A 24252-nucleotide genomic window follows, 5' to 3' on the forward strand; every position below is an offset into this window, starting at 1 on the left:
GTAAAGTTGTAGGATACAAAATTTATGCACAGAAACCTCTTGCATTCCTATACACTAATGATGAAAAATCTGAAAGAGAAATTAAGGAAACACTCCCATTTACCATTGCAACCAAAAGAATAAAATACCTAGGAATAAACCTACCTAAGGAGACAAAAGACCTGTATGCAGAAAACTATAAGACACTGATGAACGAAATTAAAGATGATACAAACAGATGGAGAGATATACCATGTTCTTCGACTGGTTGGAAGAATTAATATTGTGAAAATGACTATACTACCCAAAGCAATCTACAGATTCAATGCAATCCCTATCAAATTACCAATGGCATTTTTCACAGAACTAGAACAAAAAATCTTAAAAGTTGTATGGAGACACAAAAGACCCCGAAGAGCCAAAGCAGTCTTGAGGGAAAAAAACAGAGCTGGAGGAATCAGGCTCCCAGATTTCAGACTATACTACAAAGCTACAGTAATCAAGACAATATGGTACTGGCACAAAACAGTAATGTAGATCAATGGAATAGGATAGAAAGCCCAGAGATAAACCCATGCACCTGTGGTCAACTAATCTATGACAAAGGGGGCAAGGATATACAATGGAGAAAAGACAGTCTCCTCAATAAGTGGTGCTGGGAAAATTGGGCAGCTACATGTAAAAGAATGACATTAGAACACTCCCTAACACCATACACAAAAATAAACTCAAAATGGATTCAAGACCTAAATGTAAGGCCAGACACTATAAAACTCTTAGAGGAAAATGTAGGAAGAACACTCTTTGACATAAATCACAGCAAGATCTTTTTTGATCCACCTCCTAGAGTAATGGAAATAAAAACAAAAATAAACCAATGGGACCTAATGAAACTTAAAAGTATTTGCACAGCAAAGGAAACTACAAACAAGACAAAAAGACAACCCTCAGAATGGGAGAAAATATTGGCAAACGAATCAACGGACGAAGGATTAATCTCCAAAATATATAAACAGCTCATGCAGCTCAATATTAAAAAAACAAACAACCCAATCCAAAAATGGGCAGAAGACCTAAATAGACATTTCTCCAAAGAAGACACACAGATGGCCAGGAAACACATGAAAAGCTGCTCAACATCACTAGTTATTAGAGAAATGCAAATCAAAACTACAGTGAGGTATCACCTCACACCAGTTAGAATGGGCATTATCAAAAAATCTACAAACAACAAATGCTGGAGAGGGTGTGGAGAAAAGGTAACCCTCTTGCACTGTTGGTAGGAATGTAAATTGATACAGCCACTATGGAGAACAATATGGAGGTTCCTTAAAAACTAAAAATAGAATTACCATACGACCCAGCAATCCCACTACTGGGCATATACCCAGAGAAAACCATAATTCAAAAAGACACATGCACCCCAATGTTCATTGCAGCGCTATTTACAATAGCCAGGATATGGAAGCAACCTAAATGCCCATCAACAGACGACTGGATAAAGAAGATGTGGTACATACATACAATGGGATATTACTCAGCCATAAAAAGGGAATGAAATTGGATCATTTGTAGAGACGTGGATGGACCTAGAGACTGTCATACAGAGTGAAGTAAGTCAGAAAGAGAAAAACAAATATCATGTATTAATGCATATATGTGGATCCTAGAAAAATGGTACAGAGGAACCGGTTTGCAGGGCAGAAATTGAGACACAGATGCAGAGAACAAACGTGGACACCATGGGGGGAAAGTGGCGGTGGGGGGTGGTGGTGGTGGGATGAATTGGGAGATTGGGATTGACATAGAAACACTAATATGTATAAAATGGATAACTAATAAGAAGCTGCTGTATTAAAAAAAAAAAACTATTACATTAGTGGCTCAACTTGTTGACAAAGAAAGTGAAAACCCATCTTGGATGATGAACTATTAACTTACCAAGTGGATCATGTCCATTAATCAATGAGAAAATATCAACTAAAATTGATGGCTTTAAAGTTAACAAAATATGTTCTTGTTACCATTTTAAAGTTATCTTAAGTTATGTCCTCACAGAGAGTTCTCTAAAGTAACTAATTCTCTAAAGTAACAACTTTTTGGTGGGTATAATGATCTCTTTATGGAACGTCTCCCCAACTTCCTTCCTCTACTACACTGTCGTTAATCATATGGTTGTAGAATATAGCTTGCAATGTTCTTTAGACATTAAAAGGTTTCCAGTAAAGGTTCAAAATTCACCATTAACAACTCGGGTTAAAAAAACAATAAAAACATCTCAGGTTAATTAAACAAACCAAACCAAACCAAACGAAACTCTTTTGTAAAAGGGGTCACTGGGACAAACAATAATCTGCCTCTAAGGTTAAGTTTAACTTAGTCTATATTTGGCTAACTACAATCTAGACTATATTTTAAAGGATTTTATGCTGGAGCCAAATTTAGTCCTTGAAGAAAGCAGTTAGCATTGGATGACTCTTGAGTAGCCATACATTGATAGGAAAATGGCAAGAGATTCTATTCTCCCAAAATAAATGATAATTTAACTTTTTGTCACTTTCAATAAAAAAACCTTACAACTTACTAAGACAAAAAAACTGTCTATTCTTCTCTTAGTGAGAACACGTTCTAAAGCAAGGCTGTGTTATTCTGGCAAAGCACACTTTGACAGTACTAAGACAGATTTAAAAATTAAATAAACTAATACTTACACTTGCTCTTCTTTAGATTCCTTATTCTGAAAAATAACATCAAGAATTAGTATTATGTATCAACTATGTTGATACAGCATAGTGATCTAACTGCATTTAGGTCAGCATTTCTCAAGCTTTTTGACCACAACCAAAATAAGAAATATAATTTACATTATAACTCAAATGTACTTACATATATATTTTTATACATAAGCATAAAACTGAAATATAAGTCCCATGAAATAAACCTTACTCATATTATGTGTGTTATGGGCTGCATGTTTGTGTGCCTCCAAAATTCTTAGGTTGAAACCCTAACCCCCAGTGTGATGGTAACTGGACGTATGGCCATTGGGAGGTAATTAGGTTTAGATGATTTGGAGTCCTCATGATGGGATTAGCACCCTTATGAGAAGAGACCAGAGAGCTAGCTCGCTCACTTGTGCATGCTTGATCACTCTCTTTCTCCAACGTGTGATGATACAGTGAAAAGGTAGCTGTCTGCAAATTAAGAAGACAGCCTTCACCAGACACTGAATCTGCTGGCACCTTGATCTTGAATTTCCCAGCCTCCAGAACCGTGAAAAATGTTGTTTTTGCCACCCAGTTTATGGTAGTTTGCTATAGCAGCCCAAACTAAGACAATGCGTGATGAACTCTGAAATTTTTTTTATTCATACTATTTCTTTTTTTAAAATGATAGTTGTGACGCACCAAATTGATTTTATAATCTACCACTGAGTCATGAAACACAACTTGAAAATCACTGATTCAGATATTGGAAGTGAGTGCTGCGGCAGAGTTTGTATCTATTGCAATATCTTGGGACAGATATTGCAATTGTGTACGTAATTTTCATTTATGGAATCCGATACTAATTACAAGAGTTCTTGAAAATCTACATGTAAAGAGAAAGCAGATTGATATATTAAGAATCTTATAGGGAAAAAGTGTTAGGGAGATCAGAATTGGGAGGAAATATTAAACAGCCCTATATTTTATTTTCATTAAAATAAAACTATAAAGGCAACCTATTAAATAAAGGTAATATCAATGACAGTTAACATACTAAATTAAGAGTATTAATTACTCTTATATATCACCCTTCTATTGAGTATCAATTATTGTCATATAAATTACAGTATTAATTTCTACTACCACCTCTTGTTTACAAGAAACTTCAGGCCTCTTTCCCCACAGATTCCATGATATACTTACTAATTTGTTTTGCTTTATTGTCTCTATAGTAAGAGGATTTTTGCATTTCTTTGTCTGATCAATGTCCAGTGCCAATTTGATTTTACTATTTAGAATTATCAACTCCTGCCTTGGTTCTAGTGTACTTGAATAACTAGGTTGAAAAGACCTTTGATTGTTCATAATGAACATATCTAGTATAGTTAAGTATAGGTTCCCCTGCTATCCAAAAGTAGAGCATTCCTTTGGAACCTTTCATAAACTGAAATGGCATAAAATAAAGAAGCAACTACAGGCATACCTTAGAGGTAATGAAGGTTCGGTTCCAGACAACCCCAATAAGGTGAATATTGCAATAAAGCAAGTCACATGAATTTTTTGGTTTCCCAGTTCATGTATGTTTATACTATACTGCAGGCTATTAAGTGTGCAATATAGCCTTATGTCTTAAAAAATGTGTACACCTTAATTTAAAAATACTTTATTGCTAAAAAATGCTAACCATCATCTAAGCCTTCAGCAAACTGTAGTCTTTTCTTTGGTAGATGGTCTTGCCTTGATGTTGATGGCTGCTGACTAATCAGGGTGATGGTTGCTGAAAGTTGAAATGGCTGTGGTAATTTCTTAAAATAAGGCCACAGTGAAGTCTGTCACATTAATTGCCTCTTCCTTTTACGAATGATTTCTCTGTTTGACAGCATTTTACCCACAGTAGAACTTCTTTCAAAATTGGTGTCAATTCTCTCAAACCCTGCCCTTGTTTTATCAACTAAGTTTCTGTCATATTTTAATCCTTTGTTGTCATTTCAACAGTTGTTACAGCACTGTCACCAGGAGTAGATTCCATCCAAGAAACTACTTTCTTTGCTCATCTATAAGAAGCAGCTCTTCATCCATTAAATTTTATCACGAGATTGCAGCAATTCAGTAACATCTTTAGGCTCCACTTCTATTTCCAGTTCTCTTGCTATTTTCACCACATCTGCAATTACTTCCTCTACTGAAATCTTAAATCCTTCAGTTTCATCCATTAGGGCTGTAATCAACTTCTTCCAAACTACTGTTACTGTTGATATTTTGACCCCTTCCCATGAATTATGAATATTCTTAATGGCATCTAGAAAGGTGAATCCTTTCCAGAATGTTTTCAATTGACTTTGCCCAAATCCATCAGTGGAATCACTATCTATGGTAACTGCAGCCTCACAAAATGTATTTCTTAAATAATAAGACTAGAAAGTCCAAGTGACTCCTTCATCCACAGGCTGCAGAATGGGTGCTGTGTTAGCAGGCATGAAAACAACATTAATCTCATTGTACATTTCCATCAGAGTTCCTGGGTGAGCAGATGCATTGTCAATGAGCAGTAATATTTTGAAAGAAATCTTTGTCTTTTATTTTTTTGAATTTATTTTATTTATTTTTTATACAGTAGATTCTTATTAGTTATCTATTTTTTATGTATTAGTGTATATATGTCAATCCCAATCTCCCAATTCATCTCACCACCACCCACCCCCCACTTTCCCCCTTCAGGTGTCCATACGTTTGTTCTCTACATTTGTGTATCTATTTCTGCTCTGCAAACCGGTTCATCTGTACCATTTTTCTAGGTTCCACATATATGCATTAATACATGATATTTGTTTTTCTCTTTCTGACTTCACTCTGTATGACAGTCTCTAGGTCCAACCACATTTCTACAAATGACCCAACTTCGTTCCTTTTTATGGCTGAGTAATATTCCATTGTATATATGTACCACATTTTCTTTATCCATTCGTCTGTCGATGGGCATTCAGGTTGCTTCCATGTCCTGGCTATTGTAAATAGTGCTGCAATGAACACTGGGGTGCATGAGTCTTTCTGAATTATGGTTTTCTCTGGGTATATGCCCAGTAGTGGGATTGCTGGGTTATACAGTAATTCCATTTTTAGTTTTTTAAGGAACCTCCATACTGTTCTCCATAGCAGCTGCATCAATTTACATTCCCACCAACAGTGCAAGAGGGTTCCCTTTTCTCCACACCCTCTCCAGCATTTGTTGTTTGTAGATTTTCTGATGATGCCATCCTAACTGGTGTGAGGTGATACCTCATTGTAGTTTTGATTTGCATTTCTCTAATAACTAGTGATGTTGAGCAGCTTTTCATGTGTTTCTTGACCATCTGTAGGTCTTCTTTGGAGAAATGTGTATTTAGGTTTTCTGCCCATTTTTGGATTGGGTTTTTTTTTTTTAAGTATTGAGCTACATGAGCTGTTTATATATTTCGGAGATTAATCCTTTGTCTGTTGATTCGTTGGCAAATATTTTCTCCCATTCTGAGGGTTATCCTGTTTATGGTTTCCTTTGCTGTGCAAAAGCTTTTAAGTTTCATTAGGTCCATTTTTGTTTATTTTTGTTTTTATTTCCATTTCTCTAGGAGGTGGGTCAAAAAGGATCTTGCTGTGATTTATGTCATAGAGTGTTCTGCCTATGTTTTCCTCTAAGAGTTTTATAGTGTCTGGCCTTACATTTAGGTCTTTAATCCATTTTGAGTTTATTTTTGTGTATGGTGTTAGGGAGTGTTCTAATTTCACTCTTTTACATGTAGCTGTCCAGTTTTCCCAGCATCACTTATTGAAGAGGCTGTCTTTTCTCCACTGTATATTCTTGCCTCCTTTATCAAAGATAAGGTGACCATATGTGTGTGGGTTTATCTCTGGGCTTTCTATCCTGTTCCATTGATCTATATTTCTGTTTTTGTGCCAGTACCATACTGTCTTGATTACTGTAGCTTTGTAGTATAGTCTGAAGTCAGGGAGCCTGATTCGTCCAGCTCCGTTTTTCTTTCTCAAGATTGCTTTGGCTATTCGGGGTCTTTTGTGTTTCCATACAAATTTTAAGATTTTTTTGTTCTAGTTCTGTTAAAAATGCCATTGGGAGATTGATAGGGAGTGCATTGAATCTGTAGATTGCTTTGGGTAGTAGAGTCATTTTCACAATGTTGATTCTTCTAATCCAAGAACATGGTGTATCTCTCGATCTATTTGTATCATCTTTAATTTCTTTCATCAGTGTCTTGTAGTTTTCTGCATACAGTTCTTTTGTCTCCTTAGGTAGGTTTATTCCTAGGTATTTTATTCTTTTTGTTGCAATGGTAAATGGGAGTGTTTCCTTAATTTCTCTTTCAGATTTTTCAGCATTAGCGTATAGGAGTGCAAGAGATTTCTGTGCATTAATTTTGTATCCTGCTACTTTACCTAATTCTCTGATTAACTCTAATAGTTTTCTGGTAACATCTTTAGGATTCTCTATGTATAGTATCATGCCATCTGCAAATAGTGACAGCTTTACTTCTTCTTTTCCGATTTGGATTCCTTTTATTTCTTTTTTATCTCCGATTGCTGTGGCTAAAACTTCCAAAACTATGTTGAATAATACTGGTGAGAGTGGCAACCTTGTCTTGTTCCTGATTTCAGTGGAAATGGTTTCAGTTTTTCACCATTGAGAATGATGTTGGCTGTGGGTTTGTCATATATGGCCTTTATTATGTTGAGGTAAGTTCCCTCTATGCCTACTTTCTGGAGGGTTTTTATAATAAATGGATGTTAAATTTTGTCACAAGCTTTTTCTACATCTCTTGAGATGATCATATGGTTTTTATCCTTCAATTGGTTAATATGCTGTATCACACTGATTGATTTGTGTATATTGAAGAATCCTTGCTTTCCTGGGATAAACCCCACTTGATTATGGTGTATGAAACTTTTAATAAGCTGCTGGACTCTGTTCGCTAGTATTTTGTTGAGGATTTTTGTGTCTATGTTCATCAGTGATATTGGCCTGTAGTTTTCTTTCTTTGTGACATCTTTGTCTGGTTTGGTATCAGGGTGATGGTGGCCTCGTAGAATGAGTTTGGGAGTGTTCCTCCCTCTGCTATATTTTGGAAGAGTTTGAGAAGGATAGGTGTTAGCTCTTCTCTAAATGTTTGATAGAATTGGCTTGTGAAGCCATCTGGTCCTGGGCTTTTGCTTGTTGTAAGATTTTTAATCACAGTTTCAATTTCAGTGCTTGTGATTGGTCTGTTTATATTTTCTATTTCTTCTTGGTTCAGTCTCGGAAGGTTGTGCTTTTCTATGAATTTGTCCATTTCTTCCAGGTTGTCCATTTTGTTGGCATATAGTTGCTTGTAGTAATCTCTCATGATGCTTTGTATTTCTGCAGTGTCCATTGTTACTTCTCCTTTTTCATTTCTAATTCTATTGATTTAAGTCTTCCTTTTTTTCTTGATGAGTCTGGCTAATGGTTTATCAATTGTGTTTATCTTCTCAAAGAACCACCTTTTAGTTTTATTGATCTTTGCTGTCATTTCCATCATTTCTTTTTCATTTATTTCTGATCTGATCTTTATGATTTCTTTCCTTCTGCTAACTTCGGGATTTTTTAGTTCTTCTTTCTCTAATTGCTTTAGGTGTAAGGTTAGGTTGTTTATTTGAGATTTTTCTTGTTTCTTGAGGTAGGACTGTATTGCTATAAACTTCCCTCTTAGAAATGCTTTTGCTTTATCCCATAGGTTTTGGGCCATTGTGTTTTCATTGTCATTTGTTTCTAGGTATTTTTAAATTTCCTCTTTGATTTCTTCAGTGATCTCTTGGTTATTTATTAATGGATTGTTTAGCCTCCATGTGTTTGTGGTTTTTTTTACATTTTTCTCCCTGTAATTTATTTCTAATCTCATAGTGTTGTGGTCAGAAAAGATGCTTTGATATCATTTCAATTTTCTTAAATTTACCCAGGCTTGATTTGTTACCCAAGATGTGATCTATCCTGGAGTACGTTCGTGTGCACTTGTGAAGAAAGCATAATCTGCTGTTTTCGGATGGAATGTCCTATAAATATCAATTCAATGTATCTGGTCTATTGTATCATTTAAAGCGTGTGTTTCCTTGTTATTTTTCTGTCTGGATGATCTGTCCTTTGGTGTGAGGTGTTAAAGTCCCCCACTATTATTGTGTTACTGTTGATTTCCCCTTTTATAGCTGTTAGTATTTGCCTTATGTATTGAAGTGCTCCTATGTTGGGTGCATATATATTTATAATTGTTATATCTTCTTCTTGGATTGATCCCTTGATCATTATGTAATGTCCTTCCTTGTCTCTTATAACATTCTTTATTTTAAAGTCTATTTTATGTGATATGAGTATTGCTACTCCAGCTTTCTTTTGATTTCCATTTGCATTGAATATCTTTTTCCATCCCATCACTTTCAGTCTGTATGTGTCCTAGGTCTGAAGTGGGTCTCTTATAGACAGCACATATATGGGTCTTGTTTTTGTATCCATTCAGCGAGCCTGTGTCTTTTGGTTGGAGCATTTAATCCATTCACGTTTAAGGTAATTATCAATATGTATGTTCCTATTACCACTTTCCTAATTGTTTTGGGTTTGTTTTTGTAGGTCCTTTTCTTCTCTTGTGTCTCCCACTTAGAGAAGTTCCTTTAGCATTTGTTGTAGAGCTGGTTTGGTGGTGCTGAATTCTCTCAGCTTTTGCTTGTCTGTGAAGCTTTTGATTTCTCTGTCAAATCTGAATGAGATCCTTGCCAGGTAGAGTAATCTGGGTTGCAGCTTCTTCCCTTTCATCACTTTAAATATGTCATGCCACTCCCTTCTGGCTTGTAGAGTTTCTGCTGAGAAATCAGCTGTTAACCTTATGGGAGTTCCCTTGTATGTTATTTGTCGTTTTTCCCTTGTTGCTTTTAATAATTTTTCTTTGTCTTTAATTTTTGTCAATCTGATTACTATGTGTCTCAGCACGTTTCTCCTTGGGTTTATCCTGCCTGGGACTCTGCGCTTCCTGGACCTGGGTGGCTATTTTGTTTCCCATGTTAGGGAAGTTTTTGACTCTAATCTCTTCAAATATTTTCTCGGGTCCTTTCTCTCTCTCTTCTCCTTCTGGGACCCCTAAAATGCAAATGTTGTTGCATTTAATGTTGTCCCAGAGGTCTCTTAGGCTGTCTTCATTTCTTTTCATTCATTTTTCTTTATTCTCTTCTGTGGCAGTGAATTCCTCCATTCTGTCTTCCAGGTCACTTATCTGTTCTTCTGTCTCAGTTATTCTGCTACTGATTCGTTCTAGTGTATTTTTTCATTTCATTTATTGTATTGTTCATGTCTGTTTGTTAATTCTTCTAGGTGTTTTTTTGTTAATTCTTGTAGGTCTTTGTTAAACATTTCTTGCATCTTCTCAATCTTTGCCTCCATTCTTTTTCTGAGTTCCTGGATCATCTTCACTATCATTATTGTGAATTCTTTTTCTGGAAGGTTGCCTATCTCCATTTCATTTAATTGTTTTTCTGGGGTTTTATCTTGTTCCTTCATCTGGTACATAGCCCTCTGCCTTTTCATTCTGTCTGTCTTTCTGTGAATGTGGTTTTCATTCCACAGGCTGCAGGACTGTAGTTCTTCTTGCTTCTGCTGTCTGCCCTCTGGTGGATGTGGCTATCTAAGAGGCTTGTGCAAGCTTCCTGAGGGGAGGGACTGGTGGTGGGTAGAGCTGGGTGTTGTTCTGGTGGGCTGAGCTCAGTAAAACTTTAATCTGCTTGTCTGCTGCTGGGTGGGGCTGAATTCCCTCCCTGTTGGTTGTTTGGCCTGAGGCAACCCAGCACTGGAGGCTACAGGCTCTTTGGTGGGGTTAATGGTGGACTCCAGGAGGGCTCATGCCAAGGAGTACTTTCCAGAACTTCTGCTGCCAGTGTCCTTGTCTCTGTGGTGAACCACAGCAATCCCCCGCCTCTGCAGGAGACCCTCCAACAGTAGCAGGTAGGTCTGGTTCAGCCTCCTATGGGGTCACTGCTCCTGCCCCCTGGGTCCTTATGCGCACACTACTTTGTGTGTGCCCTCCAAGAGTGGAGTCTCTGTTTCCCCTAGTCCCGTCAAAATCCTGCAGTCAAATCCCGCTAGCCTTCAAAGTCTGATTCTCTGCGAATTCCTCCTCCCATTGCCAGACCCCCAGGTTGGAAAGCCTGACGTGGTGCTTGGAACCTTCACTCCAGTGGGTGGACTTCTGTGGTACAATTGTTCTCCAGTTTGTGAGTCACCCACCCAGTGGTTATGGGATTTGATTTTATTGTGATTGTGCCCTTCCTACCGTCTCATTGCAGCTTCTCCTTTGTCTTTGGATGTGGGGTATCTTTTTTGGTGAGTTCTAGTTCTTCCTGTTGATGATTGTTCAGCAGTTAGTTGTGATTCTGGTGCTCTCTAAAGAGGGAGTGAGCACACGTGCTTCTAGTCCGCCATCTTGAACCGACATCCAGAAATCTTTCTTTCTGAGCAGTAGGTCTCAACAGTAGACTTAATATATTTAGTAAACTATGTTGTAAACAGATGTGTTGTCATCCAGGCATTGTTGTTCTATTTCGGGAGTACAGACAGAGTTGATTTAGCATAATTCTTTTTTTTTTTTTTTTTTTTTTTAAAGAGCAGGTGATATACAAGCTGGCTTTTTATTTTTATTTATTTAAACACTATTTTATTTATTTATGGCTGTGTTGGGTCTTCGTTTCTGTGCGAGGGCTTTCTCTAGTTGTGGCAAGTGGGGGCCACTCTTCATCGCGGTGCGCGGGGCCTCTCATCATCGCGGCCTCTCCAGACGCGCAGGCTCAGTAATTGTGGCTCACGGGCCCAGCTGCTCCGCGGCATGCGGGATCCTCCCAGACCAGGGCTTGAACCCGTGTCCCCTGCATTGGCAGGCAGACTCTCAACCACTGCGCCACCAGGGAAGCCCCTAGCATAATTCTTAAGGAGCCTAGGATTTTCAGAATGGCAAATGAGCACTGGCTTCAACTTAAAATCACTAGCTGCATTAGTCCCTAACAAGAGAGTCAGCCTGTGTGTTGGAGTTTTGAAGCCAGGTATTACTTCTCCTCTTTAGCTATGAAAGCCCTAGATGGCATCTTCTTCCAATAGAAGGCTGTTTTGTCTACATTGAAAAATCTGTTGTTTAGTATAGTCACCTTCATTCATTATATTAGCTAGATCTTCTGGATAACTTGCTGCAGCTTCTGCATCAGCGCTTGTTGCTTCACCTTGTACTCTGAAGTTATGGAGATGCCTTCTTTCCTTAAACCTCATGAACCAACCTCCGCTGGCTTCAAACGTTTCTTCTGCAGCTTCCTCACCTCTCTCAGCCTTTACAGAATTGAAGAGAGTTAGGGCCTTGTTCTAGATTAGGCTTTGGTTGAAGGGAATGTTGTGGCTGGTTTAATCTTCTATCCAGAATACTGAAATTTTCTCCTTATCAGCAATAAGGCTGTTTCACTTCCTTACCATTCCTGTGTTCACTGGAGTAGCTCTTTAATTTACTTCAAGAACTTTTCCTTTGCATTCACAACTTGGCTAACTGTTTGGCACAAGAGGCCTAGCTTTTGGCCTATCCCAGCTTTCAACATAACTTCCTCTCTAAGGTTGGTCATTTCTAGCTTTTGATTCAAAGTGAGAGACCTGCAACTCTTCCTTTCATTTGAACACTCAGAGGCCTTTGTAGGGTTATTAATTGGTCTTTTTCAATATTGTTGCATCTCAGGGAATAAGAAAACCCAAGGGGAGGGAGAGAGATGAGGGAACAGCTGGTTGGTGGAGCAGTCAGAATACACACATTTATCTTTTAAGGTGGCCACCTTATATGGGCATGGTTTGTGGAATCCCAAAATATATAAATTACAATAGTAACACCAAAGATCACTGATCACTTCAAGTGGGATTTATCCCAGGGATACAAAGATGGTTCACTATCCACAAATCGATCAATGTGATATACCACATTAATAAACTGAAGAATAAAAATCATATGATCATCCCAAGAGATGTAGAGAAAGCTTTTGACAAAACTCAACATCTGTTTATGATAAAATTTCTCCACAAAGTAGGTACAGAGGGAATATACCTCAACAAAATAAAGGCCATATATGATAAATCCACAGCTAACATCATACTCAATGGTGAAAAGCTGAAAGCGTCAGGAACAAGACAATGATGCCCACTCTTGCTAGTTCTACTCAACGCAATTTTGGAAGTCCTAGCCACAGACAAGAAAAAGAAATAAAAATAATACAAATTGGAAGGGAGGTAGTAAAACTGTTACTGTTTGAAGATGACATGATATTATACATAGAAAACCCTAAAAACACCACTAGAAAACTACTAGAGCTTATCAGTGAATTCAGTAAAGTCACAGGATACAAAATTAATATACAGAAATCTGTTGCAGGGCTTCCCTGGTGGTGCAGTGGTTGCGAATCTGCCTGCCAATGCAGGGGACACGGGTTTGAGCCCTGGTCTGGGAAGATCCCACATGCCGCAGAGCAACTGGGCCCGTCAGCCACAACTACTGAGCCTGCACGTCTGGAGCCTGTGCTCCACAACAAGAGAGTTCGCGATAGTGAGAGGCCCGCGCACCGCAATGAAGAGTGGCCCCTGCTCGCCGCAACTAGAGAAAGCCCTCGCACAGAAACGAAGACCCAACACAGCCAAAAATAAATAAGTAAATAAATAAATTAAAAAAAAAAAGAAATCTGTTGCATTTCTGTACACTAACAAAGAAATATCAGAGAGAGAAATTGAGAAAACAATCCCATTTACCATTGCATCAAAAAGAATGAAATACCTAGGAATAAATACACGGAGGTAAAAGGCCTGTACTTGGAAAACTAAAGCTACTGATGAAAGAAATTGAAGGTAACACAAAGTGATGGGTAGATATACCATGTTCACAGATTGGAAGAATTACTATTGTTAAAATGACCATACTACTCAAAGCAAGTTACAGATTCAATGCAATCCCTATCAAAATACCAATGGCATTTTTCACAGAACTAAAACAAATAATTCTAAAATTTGTATGAAAATTCAAAGACCCTGAATAGCCAAAACAATCCTGAGAAAGAAAAACAGAGCTGGAGGTATCATGCTCCCTGACTTCAGACTGTACTACAAAGCTACAGTAATCAAAACAGTATGGTACTGGCACAGAAATAGACACATGGATCAAATGAACAGAATAGAGAGCCACCCATGAATAAACCCACACACTTATGATCAAGTAATCTATGACAAAGGAGGCAAGAATATGCAATGGGATATGCAAAGTTGAGACACAGATGTAGAGAACAGACATATGGACACCAAGGGGGGAAAACTGCGGTGGGGTGGGGATGGTGGTGTGATGAATTGGGCGATTGGGATTGACATGTATACACTGATGTGTATAAAATTGATGACTAATAAGAACCTGCAGTATAAAAAAACAAACAAACAAAACAACTAATACTAAACTTTCATTGGGTTATTTGTATGGAAATATGTTAATACAAATGTTTCAGACATTACATGAAATTTCTAAAAATCTTATATGTTCTGGTATAATGTTATAAGTCATAATCCTAGTTATTACTTTAAAATGTATATCTCAGAAATAACTAATTTTCTTGTCAACTGCATTATTATGAACTTTCATCAAATCTTTAACCGTGGTCATTTTTAAGCCTTTTGTCATTTACAGACAGTTCTGGGTGTACTCTGATGCTTTTGCAAATATGTTCCTATAAAAGGGTTTCATCTTCAAGAAATTCATGGAAAAGACTCTGACAATTACAGGTTTCTGATAACTGACTGTACTGCTGAACTGAATGAATAAGCATTTTCAGAACTCTAATGAAAAACTGATGAACTCATAAAAGTGCTAACAAAAGATCAAGATGAAAAAAAAAATTAATTACATGGGACTGAGTGAACTGATGATGATGAGTATAATTTTTGTGACTTTGTCTGAATTAAAAAAAAAAAAAAATCCCACAAGGACTCAGAGGCAAAGAACATACAAATCAATTTTCACTGCAAAGTAAAGGAGCTGTTACAGTGGAGGATTACTGGACTGAATGTCAATATTATGACATAGTATGAGTGTGTTTCATGTTTGGTAATGGCAATCATTGTTGCTTTTGTTGCGGTCATCCATGTACAATGCTTGGTGTCAGTCTATTTATCTCTTGTAAAAATAAAATACAGTGTGTGTGTGTAAAAAATAATAATAATAATAATAAAATGTTAATAAAAAAGAAAAAAAAAAAGGGGGTGAAGACTTGGTTTTTTGTTTCGGAGGTGATATTTTCTGATTTTTTTGTTTAAAATGACTGTTATACCACCTGAAAACAGGCTTGCATATATTTACAAGACTATAGCTTTAAAAATGTATGCCTTTTCGTGATTTTCATAATTTTTTTTAACTTTAGAGGAAGTTTTAAAAATTAAATATACCTTGCTTTGAATAAACATTTATCTTAAACTCAGCAAAAAAAAAAAAAAAAAAGAATATGCAATGGGGAAAAGACATTCTCTTCAATAAGTAGTGCTGGAACAACTGAACAGCTACATGTAAAAGACTGAAATTAGAACATTTTCTCACCCCATATACAAAAATAAACTCAAAATGGATTAAAGACTTAAATTTAGGACCAGAAACTATAAAACCCCTAGAAAAACACATAGGCACAGCACTCTTTGACATAAATTGTAACAATATTTTTTTTGGATCTGTCTCCTAAGGCAAAGGAAAGAAAAGCAAAAATTAACAAATGGGACCTAATTAAATTTAAAAGCTTTTGCACAGCAAAGGAAACCATCAACAAAATGAAAAGATAACCTACTGAATGGGAGAAAATATTTGCAAATTATATGACCAAAACTGGGTTAATATCCAAAACAGACAGTTCATACAACTCAATATTAAAAAAAAAAAACAAAAAAACCCCAAACAATCTGATTAAATAATGAACAGAAGACCTGAATAGACATTTTTCTTCATAAGACATACAGACAGATGGCCAACAGGTACATGAAAAGATGCTCAACATTGCAAATCATCAGAGAAATGCAAATCAAAACCACAATGAGATATCACCTCACATGTGTCAAAATGGCTATAATCAAAAAGACCACAAATAACAAATGTCAGCAAGGATGTGGAGAAAAGGAACACCGTACACCTTTGGTAGGAATGGAAATTGGTGCAGCCACTATGGAAAACAGTACGGAGGTTGCTCAAGAAACCAAAAATACAACTACCACATGATCCAGCAATTCCACTCCTGAGTGTACAGCCAGAGAAAATAAAAACACTAATTTGAAAAGATACATGCACCACAATGTTCATAGCAGCATTATTTATGATAGCCAAGATATGGAAGTAACCTAAGTGTCCATCAACAGATGAATGAGTAAAGAAAATATGGTATATATACATAATGGAATACTACTTAGCCATATAAGAGAATGAAATTTTACCATTTGCAACAACATGGATGGACCTAGAGAGTATTATGATTAGTGAAATAAGTCAGACAGAGAAAGACAAATGCTATATGCTATCACTTATATTTGGAATTTAAAAAATAAAACAAATGAATAAATATAACAAAACAGAAACAGACTCAAAGATATAGAGGACAAACTAGTGGTTACCAATGGGGAGAGGGAAGCGGGGAGGGACATTATAGGGGTAGAGGATTAAGATGTACAAACTACTATGTATAAAATAAATAAACTAAAAGGATATATTGTACAGCACAGGGAATATAGCCAATATTTTATAATAACTTTGAATGGAGTATAATCAGTAAAAATTTTGAAACACTATGTTGTATACTCAAAACTAATATAATATTGTAAATCAACTATACCTAAAAAAAAAGATCACTGATCACCGATCACCATAATAAAATAATAATAATGAAAAAGTTTGAAATGTTGTGAGAATTACCAAAATGCGACACAGAAACACAAAGTGAGCAAATGCTGTTGGAAAAATGGTGCCAACTTGCTTGATGCAGGGTTGCCACAAACCTTCAATTTGTAAAAAATACAGTATCTGCAAAGTGCAAAAAAGCAAAGTGCAATAAAATGAGGTTAGTCTGTACCTTTTTTTTGTATAAGCAAAAATCCTCTTCAGATTTCTTTTGGTTAGCACAAACAGATACTAATGCAGGTCTTTCATAAAAACGAAGTGGCGTAAAGTGAATTTTGAAAAGCGGGAGATACCTGTATTTCTAAAACTCCTTTTAAGCTCTTTCCAGGACAACTTCATGCCTGTCTTACGTGCATCTCAGCAACTTCCCTTTAGAGGTGACATCCACTTTGAAGAGCTTGATTTATTTCCTGCCATATTTCTTTTTTCCCCAAGGCTTCAATCACAAAGCATTCTATTCTTCTGCTATCTGCTTTACCTTCCTTTTCTATTCCTAACCCTCAGTCCCTCTGAGTAGGGAATGGAATTGGGAAGAAAGAACTAATGAACTCTCAAAAGAGTTATTTATACCTCTATACATACTAGTTAGAAGAGGTAGAAGTTATCTTATTGTCCTCTCTATTTGCTACACAAATTTTATTTTATCATCATCTTCATCCAGAGAATCCCTGATAGTTGTTTTTAGGACCTCAACTATTGTTAGGTAGACAGGCTGAAAATCAAATAATTAACAGAGGACATAATTTCACACATAAGGACTTTATAGTCACTCTGTATAACACTAACAAACTTCTATATGCTAGAATTTTTCATGAGGAGAACTCTTGATAAGAGAATTTGATTGACTCAGCTTTTTATAATTGGTTGCTTACATTATACTAGACAATTCTTTGCTTCTATAACAGTAATTGAGTATATGACTAGGACTATTGTATATGAAATAGTCATATGAAAAATTTTCAGCATTTTTTAGGTTTATACTTCAAAATTTCGATAAAAGATATAAGATACAAGATCTCTCTTCTGATGCTGAAATTTTATCTTGATATCAAATTAGTTTATTTTCAAAGTATCTCAGTTTTTTTAATAAAATAAATTGAAAGTAAACTTAGGATGCTTAAAAAAAACAAAAAAATTCCTAGATAGTTGCTGACTTTAATAAGAAATTTTTAATATTACTAGTGTATAAATTTTAAGTAGCATTTACATTATTTCTGCTTATGTTTATTCCCTGTTTAATTTCAATTTGACATAGAAGTGGGGCTTTCCATTTAGCTAAAATTGAGAATCCAAGTATTACCATATTTTAATCTTTTGGAAGTAAGGAAGAGACACACTGTAACCCTTGGAGCTTAGATTTGTGGTCTAATAGCTGTAGATTTACTTGGTCAGCCTTATGCAGTATTAGACCTGGAACTTACCAATGTTTTGGCAAAAATAAAAAATAGCAGCTAAACTAATGAATCAGGTTGTGTTTTATTATATATGAATGGTCTAAAAGTAAGAAAAAATATTCATACTCATGTCTTTTAAAAACAATTTATTTTAAAAAATTAATTTTCAAAATAACTTTTGATAAATATGAAAATTATATTGACATTTTACTGATCAGAGTATAAAATAATCTTTATTTTGTTCTGTACCTCAATAAGTATTTTGTAAATTTACTTTCATTGTGTAAAATTTCATTTATGACTAAAGTTTGTGTATACTTCCAAATGACTAATAACATGAACTTACCAGATTGTAGTTGGGCAAATATTCTCACTCAGTTTAGAATATAATCTAGACTTTAAATATATGTTTCAAGCCAGAAAATAACATATTTTTCACAGTAAAGCTTACATAGCATAGCTGTTAGCTATATGCTTAATAAAAAAATTATCTTGAGTCCAAATCCATAGGAATGTACAACAACAAGAGTGAACCAAAATGTAAAGTATGGACTTTGGATAATTATGATATACCAGTTTAGGTCCCTCAATTGTAACAAATGTACCACTCTGCTGGGGAATTTTGGTTGAAGAGGCTGTGCATGTGTTGGGGCAGGAGGTATATGGGAAATCTCTGTATCTTCCTCTCAATTTTGCTCTAAACCAAAAAAATTGCTCTAAAATAATAAAGTCTTAACTTTAAAGAATTAAGCCAATAAAAAAAACTCTTGACTTTCTCTTGTAATTTTTCAAGCTATTAAGAGACTTCTTGCTAAAACTGCGCTACAGATCATAACTTGTTCATTTTACAACTCTAAAATAACAGGAAGAGGCATAAAGAAGCTTCTTGGATTTGTACCATTTTTGTACATTATTGCATTGTTGGCAGAGTGTTAGACACAAAGGAGAAAATCAAGATTTCTTAGGTTTTGAAAAATGTTTCTGAACTTATCTGTAAAAATATGAAAAGAAGCTGTGTTTAAAACAGAGTAGGCATTTTTTAAAATGAGAGTGGTACACTGAAATTAGTGAAATGTCCAAGTGACTAATTCAGTTTCTTTACTTATATATTTAAATGTATAAATTACGATTTAGGGAAGTAAAGTAGGGCATACTGTAAGTTTAAATCATTTTCAGAATCTTACATAGACTTCTCTATAATCATATATTCAATAAGCTATGAACATTTATAAGTCATTTGTGCTACATGTCTACTTGGACTAATTTTAAGTTCTAACTAATAGTAAAACCATGTATTAAACCTAAGTGTTCATAATCAGACATTCCTCTATTATCTCTTACCTTTTTATTCTTGGTCTTTTTCTTTTTCTTTGGTTTACTCTTAACCTGATAGGTAAGAAATAAATCATTTGTTTAATATGCAATTCAAACTGCACAATGGATTATTTTACAAAATGTATTTCCTCTAACCACTGGGATCTTTTATTTTCTAATATAGATCATACTTTCCTTCTAGATGCTATGGAAAATTATTTTCATCTTAATTTTAATCTCAGTCTTCTGCTTGAGAAATCACTGATGTATAAAGGAACAACATATAATGTCAATAAGTAGGCTACTGAAAAGAGCTCAGAGGTCCTCACTTGCACACGTGCATGCATGACTAACAGAGAAGGAAGGCACCTTAAAAAAAATCAACATATTCAGGTCCATTAGATGAAAAATTAAGCCTAGGAAGAATTTAGTGACTACGTAATATCTGTTACCACTTATCTGTAAAGAAATACATCCTGGATGGTTTTAATTCTACCTCTGTGTAAATAGCACTGAAATATCCCTGTTTTCTCTTCCTTTCTCTCTCCTTCTATTCCCCACTATGCTTTCTTCTACTTTCTGTTAACCTCCCACATCCATTCCACCACTCACGATGAAGAAACATGTGCCAGGCACATAATAAGTGTTCAATAAATGCTGCCAAAATATATGGTTAAGGCAGGAAAGATTATGGAAGAAAGTATTGGGAAAAGAACCATTCCAATCAAAGCTCTGTGTAAACACTATGATAAATATAAACTAAGATTGTCTGGGAGGCTTTAAGAATAGCACATGCAACAAACTATAAGCCTTGATTAAGTTCTTCTAATTCAAATATTAATGAGCACTTATACTTCCTGGAGATCTTTAATAGATTCTGTTGAAGATTCACTGGGTATCGATGCCCCATCTTTATTCATTTCTGCTAACTGTATTTCAGGGATTGATTTCACATTTATATTGTACTCCATAAGAGGTGGACTTAGTTCTTCTTCTTCATTTTGTAACTCTTCTATTTCAATACCTAAATATTAAAACCAAAACACTCAAAGTCTGGATGCATATAATTTTAGCCTCTTATCACTATCTTAAATATACTTACTCCCCCCCATAACACCACCCCAGAAATAGAAGACATCTTACTCTGTTCAAATACTAAATGAAAAAAAAATGCCCATTTATCAATGACCAAATAACAGGTACATATACTAGCCTGAAACCAATCAATATAAACTCAAATGCTAAGATACTTGACTGTTATCTTAAGCAGACTATAGATATAGATAATGTAGAACTTAAGTCAATTCTAAATACTAAGTTTTTGAGTATCCTGACATTGACCTTATTAAATATTGCAACTAGCATTATTTTAGGGCATAAGTCTGAAACATAAAGAAGAGAAGAAAAGCTAGATGTATTTTTTTTCCCTTTTTTCTTCTTTTTTATAATCAAAGGTTGTTAAAGGGTATCAGCCCCCAATTATGTGACTTATTTGATACCATGATCCTTGATACTGCTCCAGAGATTCAATATCTAAACTTGTGGACTTCATTTGACTGGTCACAGATGGTCCAAACAAAACCCATTGGGTTACTTTCTTAAGTATAATTTTACTCCAAACAAAACCCATGGTGTTATTTTCTTAAGTGTAATTTTAATTGCAGAATTTGAATTCCATTTTAAAAACACCAACAGTACATAAATAGAAATTAAAAAATTAGCAACTCACCACCTGGCAGAAAAGTATATAGCTTAACAATGGATAGTTAACCAGATAAAAGTTACATAAGCTAAACAGTAGCATATATGAGCAGGCAGAGCAAGCAGGTAGACATTTTTGCCTGTTGAAGTGCCCTGTGTGTCAAAAGTTAAAATACTCTGTTAGGGTAAACCCTAGGGCACATGCATTAAGACAAAGGCAGAATAAAGGCTCATACTAGATTCAGCTGACCAGTAGTAATCTGACCATATAATTTTCCGAGCTTATAACAAACAATTACAGTTTATCATACAGTTTATCTGACCGAGTAAAAATCTATAGGTGCCCCTTAGCTATCCTGGGTTGAAAGGTCACTTAGGCATTTGGTTTTTAAACATACTTACGTTGACTGCCCGTTATTGACTGTAGAGCAATTCCTATGATACATATAGAAAAAATTTAGATATATAATTGCAAATGTAACCAACAAGTATCAGACTAAGAAAAACCAGAAGATTTTTTACACTGCACCAATAAATATTATAACTAAAAATAACCAGCTTCACTCACGAATCCAGTTTAAACAAGGCATAATTAGATTATAACATAAAGGTTATAAACCCATGTTTAGAGAAAGAAAGGTTTAAAAAAAAGATAGTTCATAATAGATAATGCCTAGAACACAAGCACTTTAAACCAAGAAGCAAATTTTTACAGTTTACAGTCTAAGGTCATGAAGTAATAGTCAATCATGAAGCAAACCTCCATTGAAAGTTTGAGCCTTTTTTTAAGCAAAATCCTGAGGAGCACTCTCTCTCCTTGCCCATTAATATTTATTAAGCACCTATGATATATCAGGCTGTGTTAGGCTCTAGAGTTTGAATGGTGAGAAAAAAGATAACCGTCAAAGAGATTTAGTGGGGACAATGGATATTAATCAAATAATCAGATATACAAATGAAATCCAAAACTGTAGTAACTACTAGGGAAGACATATAAGATACTAGGAAAGCCTCTATTAAAGGGACTTGAGCAATAAGCTCGTTAGACTTTCAGAGTGAAAATTGTTTGAAATACCTTGAATTTATTGCTCAACTCACTTTCCCAAATATTTTTATTCTCATAAGTTTTTGTCATTCAAAATCTTAATAGAGTAAATGTAAAAAAGAAAAGCCTCCAATTTATAAGCCAATTTACAAGTCAAGGGTGCTTGCCTAACTTTCTTATAGCATCAAACTCAGCATTCTCTTCTTTTATCTTCAAAGAAAGCTCTTAAAGGTTAAGTAGGAAAACACAATGGAATCCCAGAGCCTTAGCAAAAGGAGTGGGATTGGGGCCTAGCAATTATTGCTGAAGAAAATCTGGACCAGGTCAACAATTACTAGAAACTTGGAAAGTTATACATTTAAATAGCATCAGTGTGATCATCAGTTGCTCACCAGGTAGTATGACTAATAACTTGGGACCAGGAAAATTCACCTAGAATAACACAGCAAGGGTTTCAGTGATGTTGACATGGCTTTCCACCATGACAGCTGAGAAGCTATCCTGGAATGTGGGGAGGAGGTTTGAAGTCTTCCCCATAACAACAAATAATATTTGGGAATGGCCACCGCCAACCTTAGACAACCTTAGACCTTGCATAAATGTTATCTGATTTTTAAAATTACCTATGACCAAACTTTTAAACAAAAGTCAAGGTTCTGATAGAAAGGAGAAACATACACTCATGGTGTCTAAAAGGGCATTCTTGAAATACTCAGTACCTGTATTTCATGGTTTTAGGCATCCTTAATTTTGTAGAAGTGATAAAACTCCTCTACTTAAAAATATTCAACAATTCCTTTTTGAAAACACAAATTCCTCAACATGGCAAGAGAAATCCTCTTCAATGTATTCTATGAACTCTCCCCTACTTTAATCTCAGTATTGCCAAACTTTTTAGTTCCTTGTACTATAATATATTTTTATGTTTCTGTACCTTTGCTCTTGTTTCCTTCTGAAACATCCTTCTCCATCTTCTTCACTTGGCTAACTTTTACATGTCATTTAAGAACTCCTTAGATATTATATCTCCAGAAAGCCTTTTTGGATTCTCTTAGGCTAGAATTTCCCATAGTATTCTGGAAACATCTCTAGCACTGTAATTTCTATTAGCTTCTTGATGAGGATATTCTCTCAAGAATATGAGCTCACTGAATCTCCTACCCTTAGCACTGTATCTGGCACATAGCAGACACTCAGTGAAGGTTTACTGGCTTAAGTAAATAATTATTTTGTACCTTGTTGATAGCAGGATAACATCCTCTGAATGATTTCTGGTACTGGTATGCCTAGGTAGATGGACAGCTGATGGTAATCAAGGGAGATATTCTCAATGGGATTCTCCTTCACTTTGTCAATATCTTCTTGCTTCATCCCAAGGCGCAGAAGAATATCTGAAACTTTTTTCCAAATTGAATTGAATTGTGACTCAGTGAGACCATTCATCAAAATCTCACTAAGGAGGATATCCCTGTATTTGCACAGCCTCAGGATGTCTGCAGACTTAGAGAGATCAGAAGATAGTGGTTCCATATTCCAGCCATTTTTGGGTGCAGGGAACACATTCAAATGTTTTATGAGAGCTAATAGGAGGTATAAGTCAAACTGTTTGGACTGTGGAAGCTCCTTGTTTGGGGGATAAAGCAGATGCCATGCTCCACCCAAAGGGTGATTGGTCCAAAGATGGTTGTAGTAGGGTTCCAGTACATTCTTGTGTATAAGAAGCTCTTTTTTCAAAAGAGGGGGTGGCATAGCCTCATCAAATATTTGCCGAACAATGTCAGTACCAGAAACAATAATTATATGAAGCAGATGATAGAAATAATTATAATCAAGTTTGAAGATAGGCATTTCATCTGAAAATGAATTTTGAGAAGTCAAAAGATTCCACATTAATGCTCTTTTTCTATGTGATTTCTTGCATTACATCCTAAGCTCCTGTAGGACAGGCACTATTCCAAAAGAATGAAGTACAGTACAGTGCTTTGTCACAGCCAGTGCTCAATAAGCATGCTGCTATCTGTCTAGCTGTCAAAAAATCAAAACAAAAACAGTATGTTCCAAGCAAAAGTAATCACAAAAACTAATCACTATAGAAGGCTTTCAACCATCCAGGGTTTTGTTCAAGTAAATGAGCTTTGGCCACCAAATGG

At 35.6% G+C, this 24252-nt stretch overlaps 1 protein-coding gene across 8 annotated transcripts in view; it reads right to left on the bottom strand.

Annotated features, from left to right (window-relative positions):
- The window catches only part of DZIP3 (DAZ interacting zinc finger protein 3), a 115109-nt gene that overhangs the window by 38333 nt on the left and 52524 nt on the right, over positions 1 to 24252 (bottom strand). For 7 of the 8 annotated variants that reach the window (XR_005019704.1, XM_036850589.1, XM_036850583.1 and 4 more), the window contains 5 exons: positions 23338 to 23955; positions 21460 to 21492; positions 20211 to 20380; positions 19384 to 19428; positions 2691 to 2716 (listed from right to left, as the gene is read on the bottom strand). Coding sequence is in view for 7 of the 8 variants with exons in the window: in XM_036850589.1 (XP_036706484.1) it covers positions 2691 to 2716; positions 19384 to 19428; positions 20211 to 20380; positions 21460 to 21492; positions 23338 to 23955 (892 nt within the window). In the remaining variant the exon portion in view is untranslated. The remainder of the gene's footprint in view (positions 1 to 2690; positions 2717 to 19383; positions 19429 to 20210; positions 20381 to 21459; positions 21493 to 23337; positions 23956 to 24252) is intronic. The other variant, XM_036850590.1, reaches the window with a different exon arrangement.

This window comes from Balaenoptera musculus, chromosome 4 (genome assembly GCF_009873245.2).
Source record: "Balaenoptera musculus isolate JJ_BM4_2016_0621 chromosome 4, mBalMus1.pri.v3, whole genome shotgun sequence".
Classification (NCBI taxonomy): domain Eukaryota; kingdom Metazoa; phylum Chordata; class Mammalia; order Artiodactyla; family Balaenopteridae; genus Balaenoptera; species Balaenoptera musculus.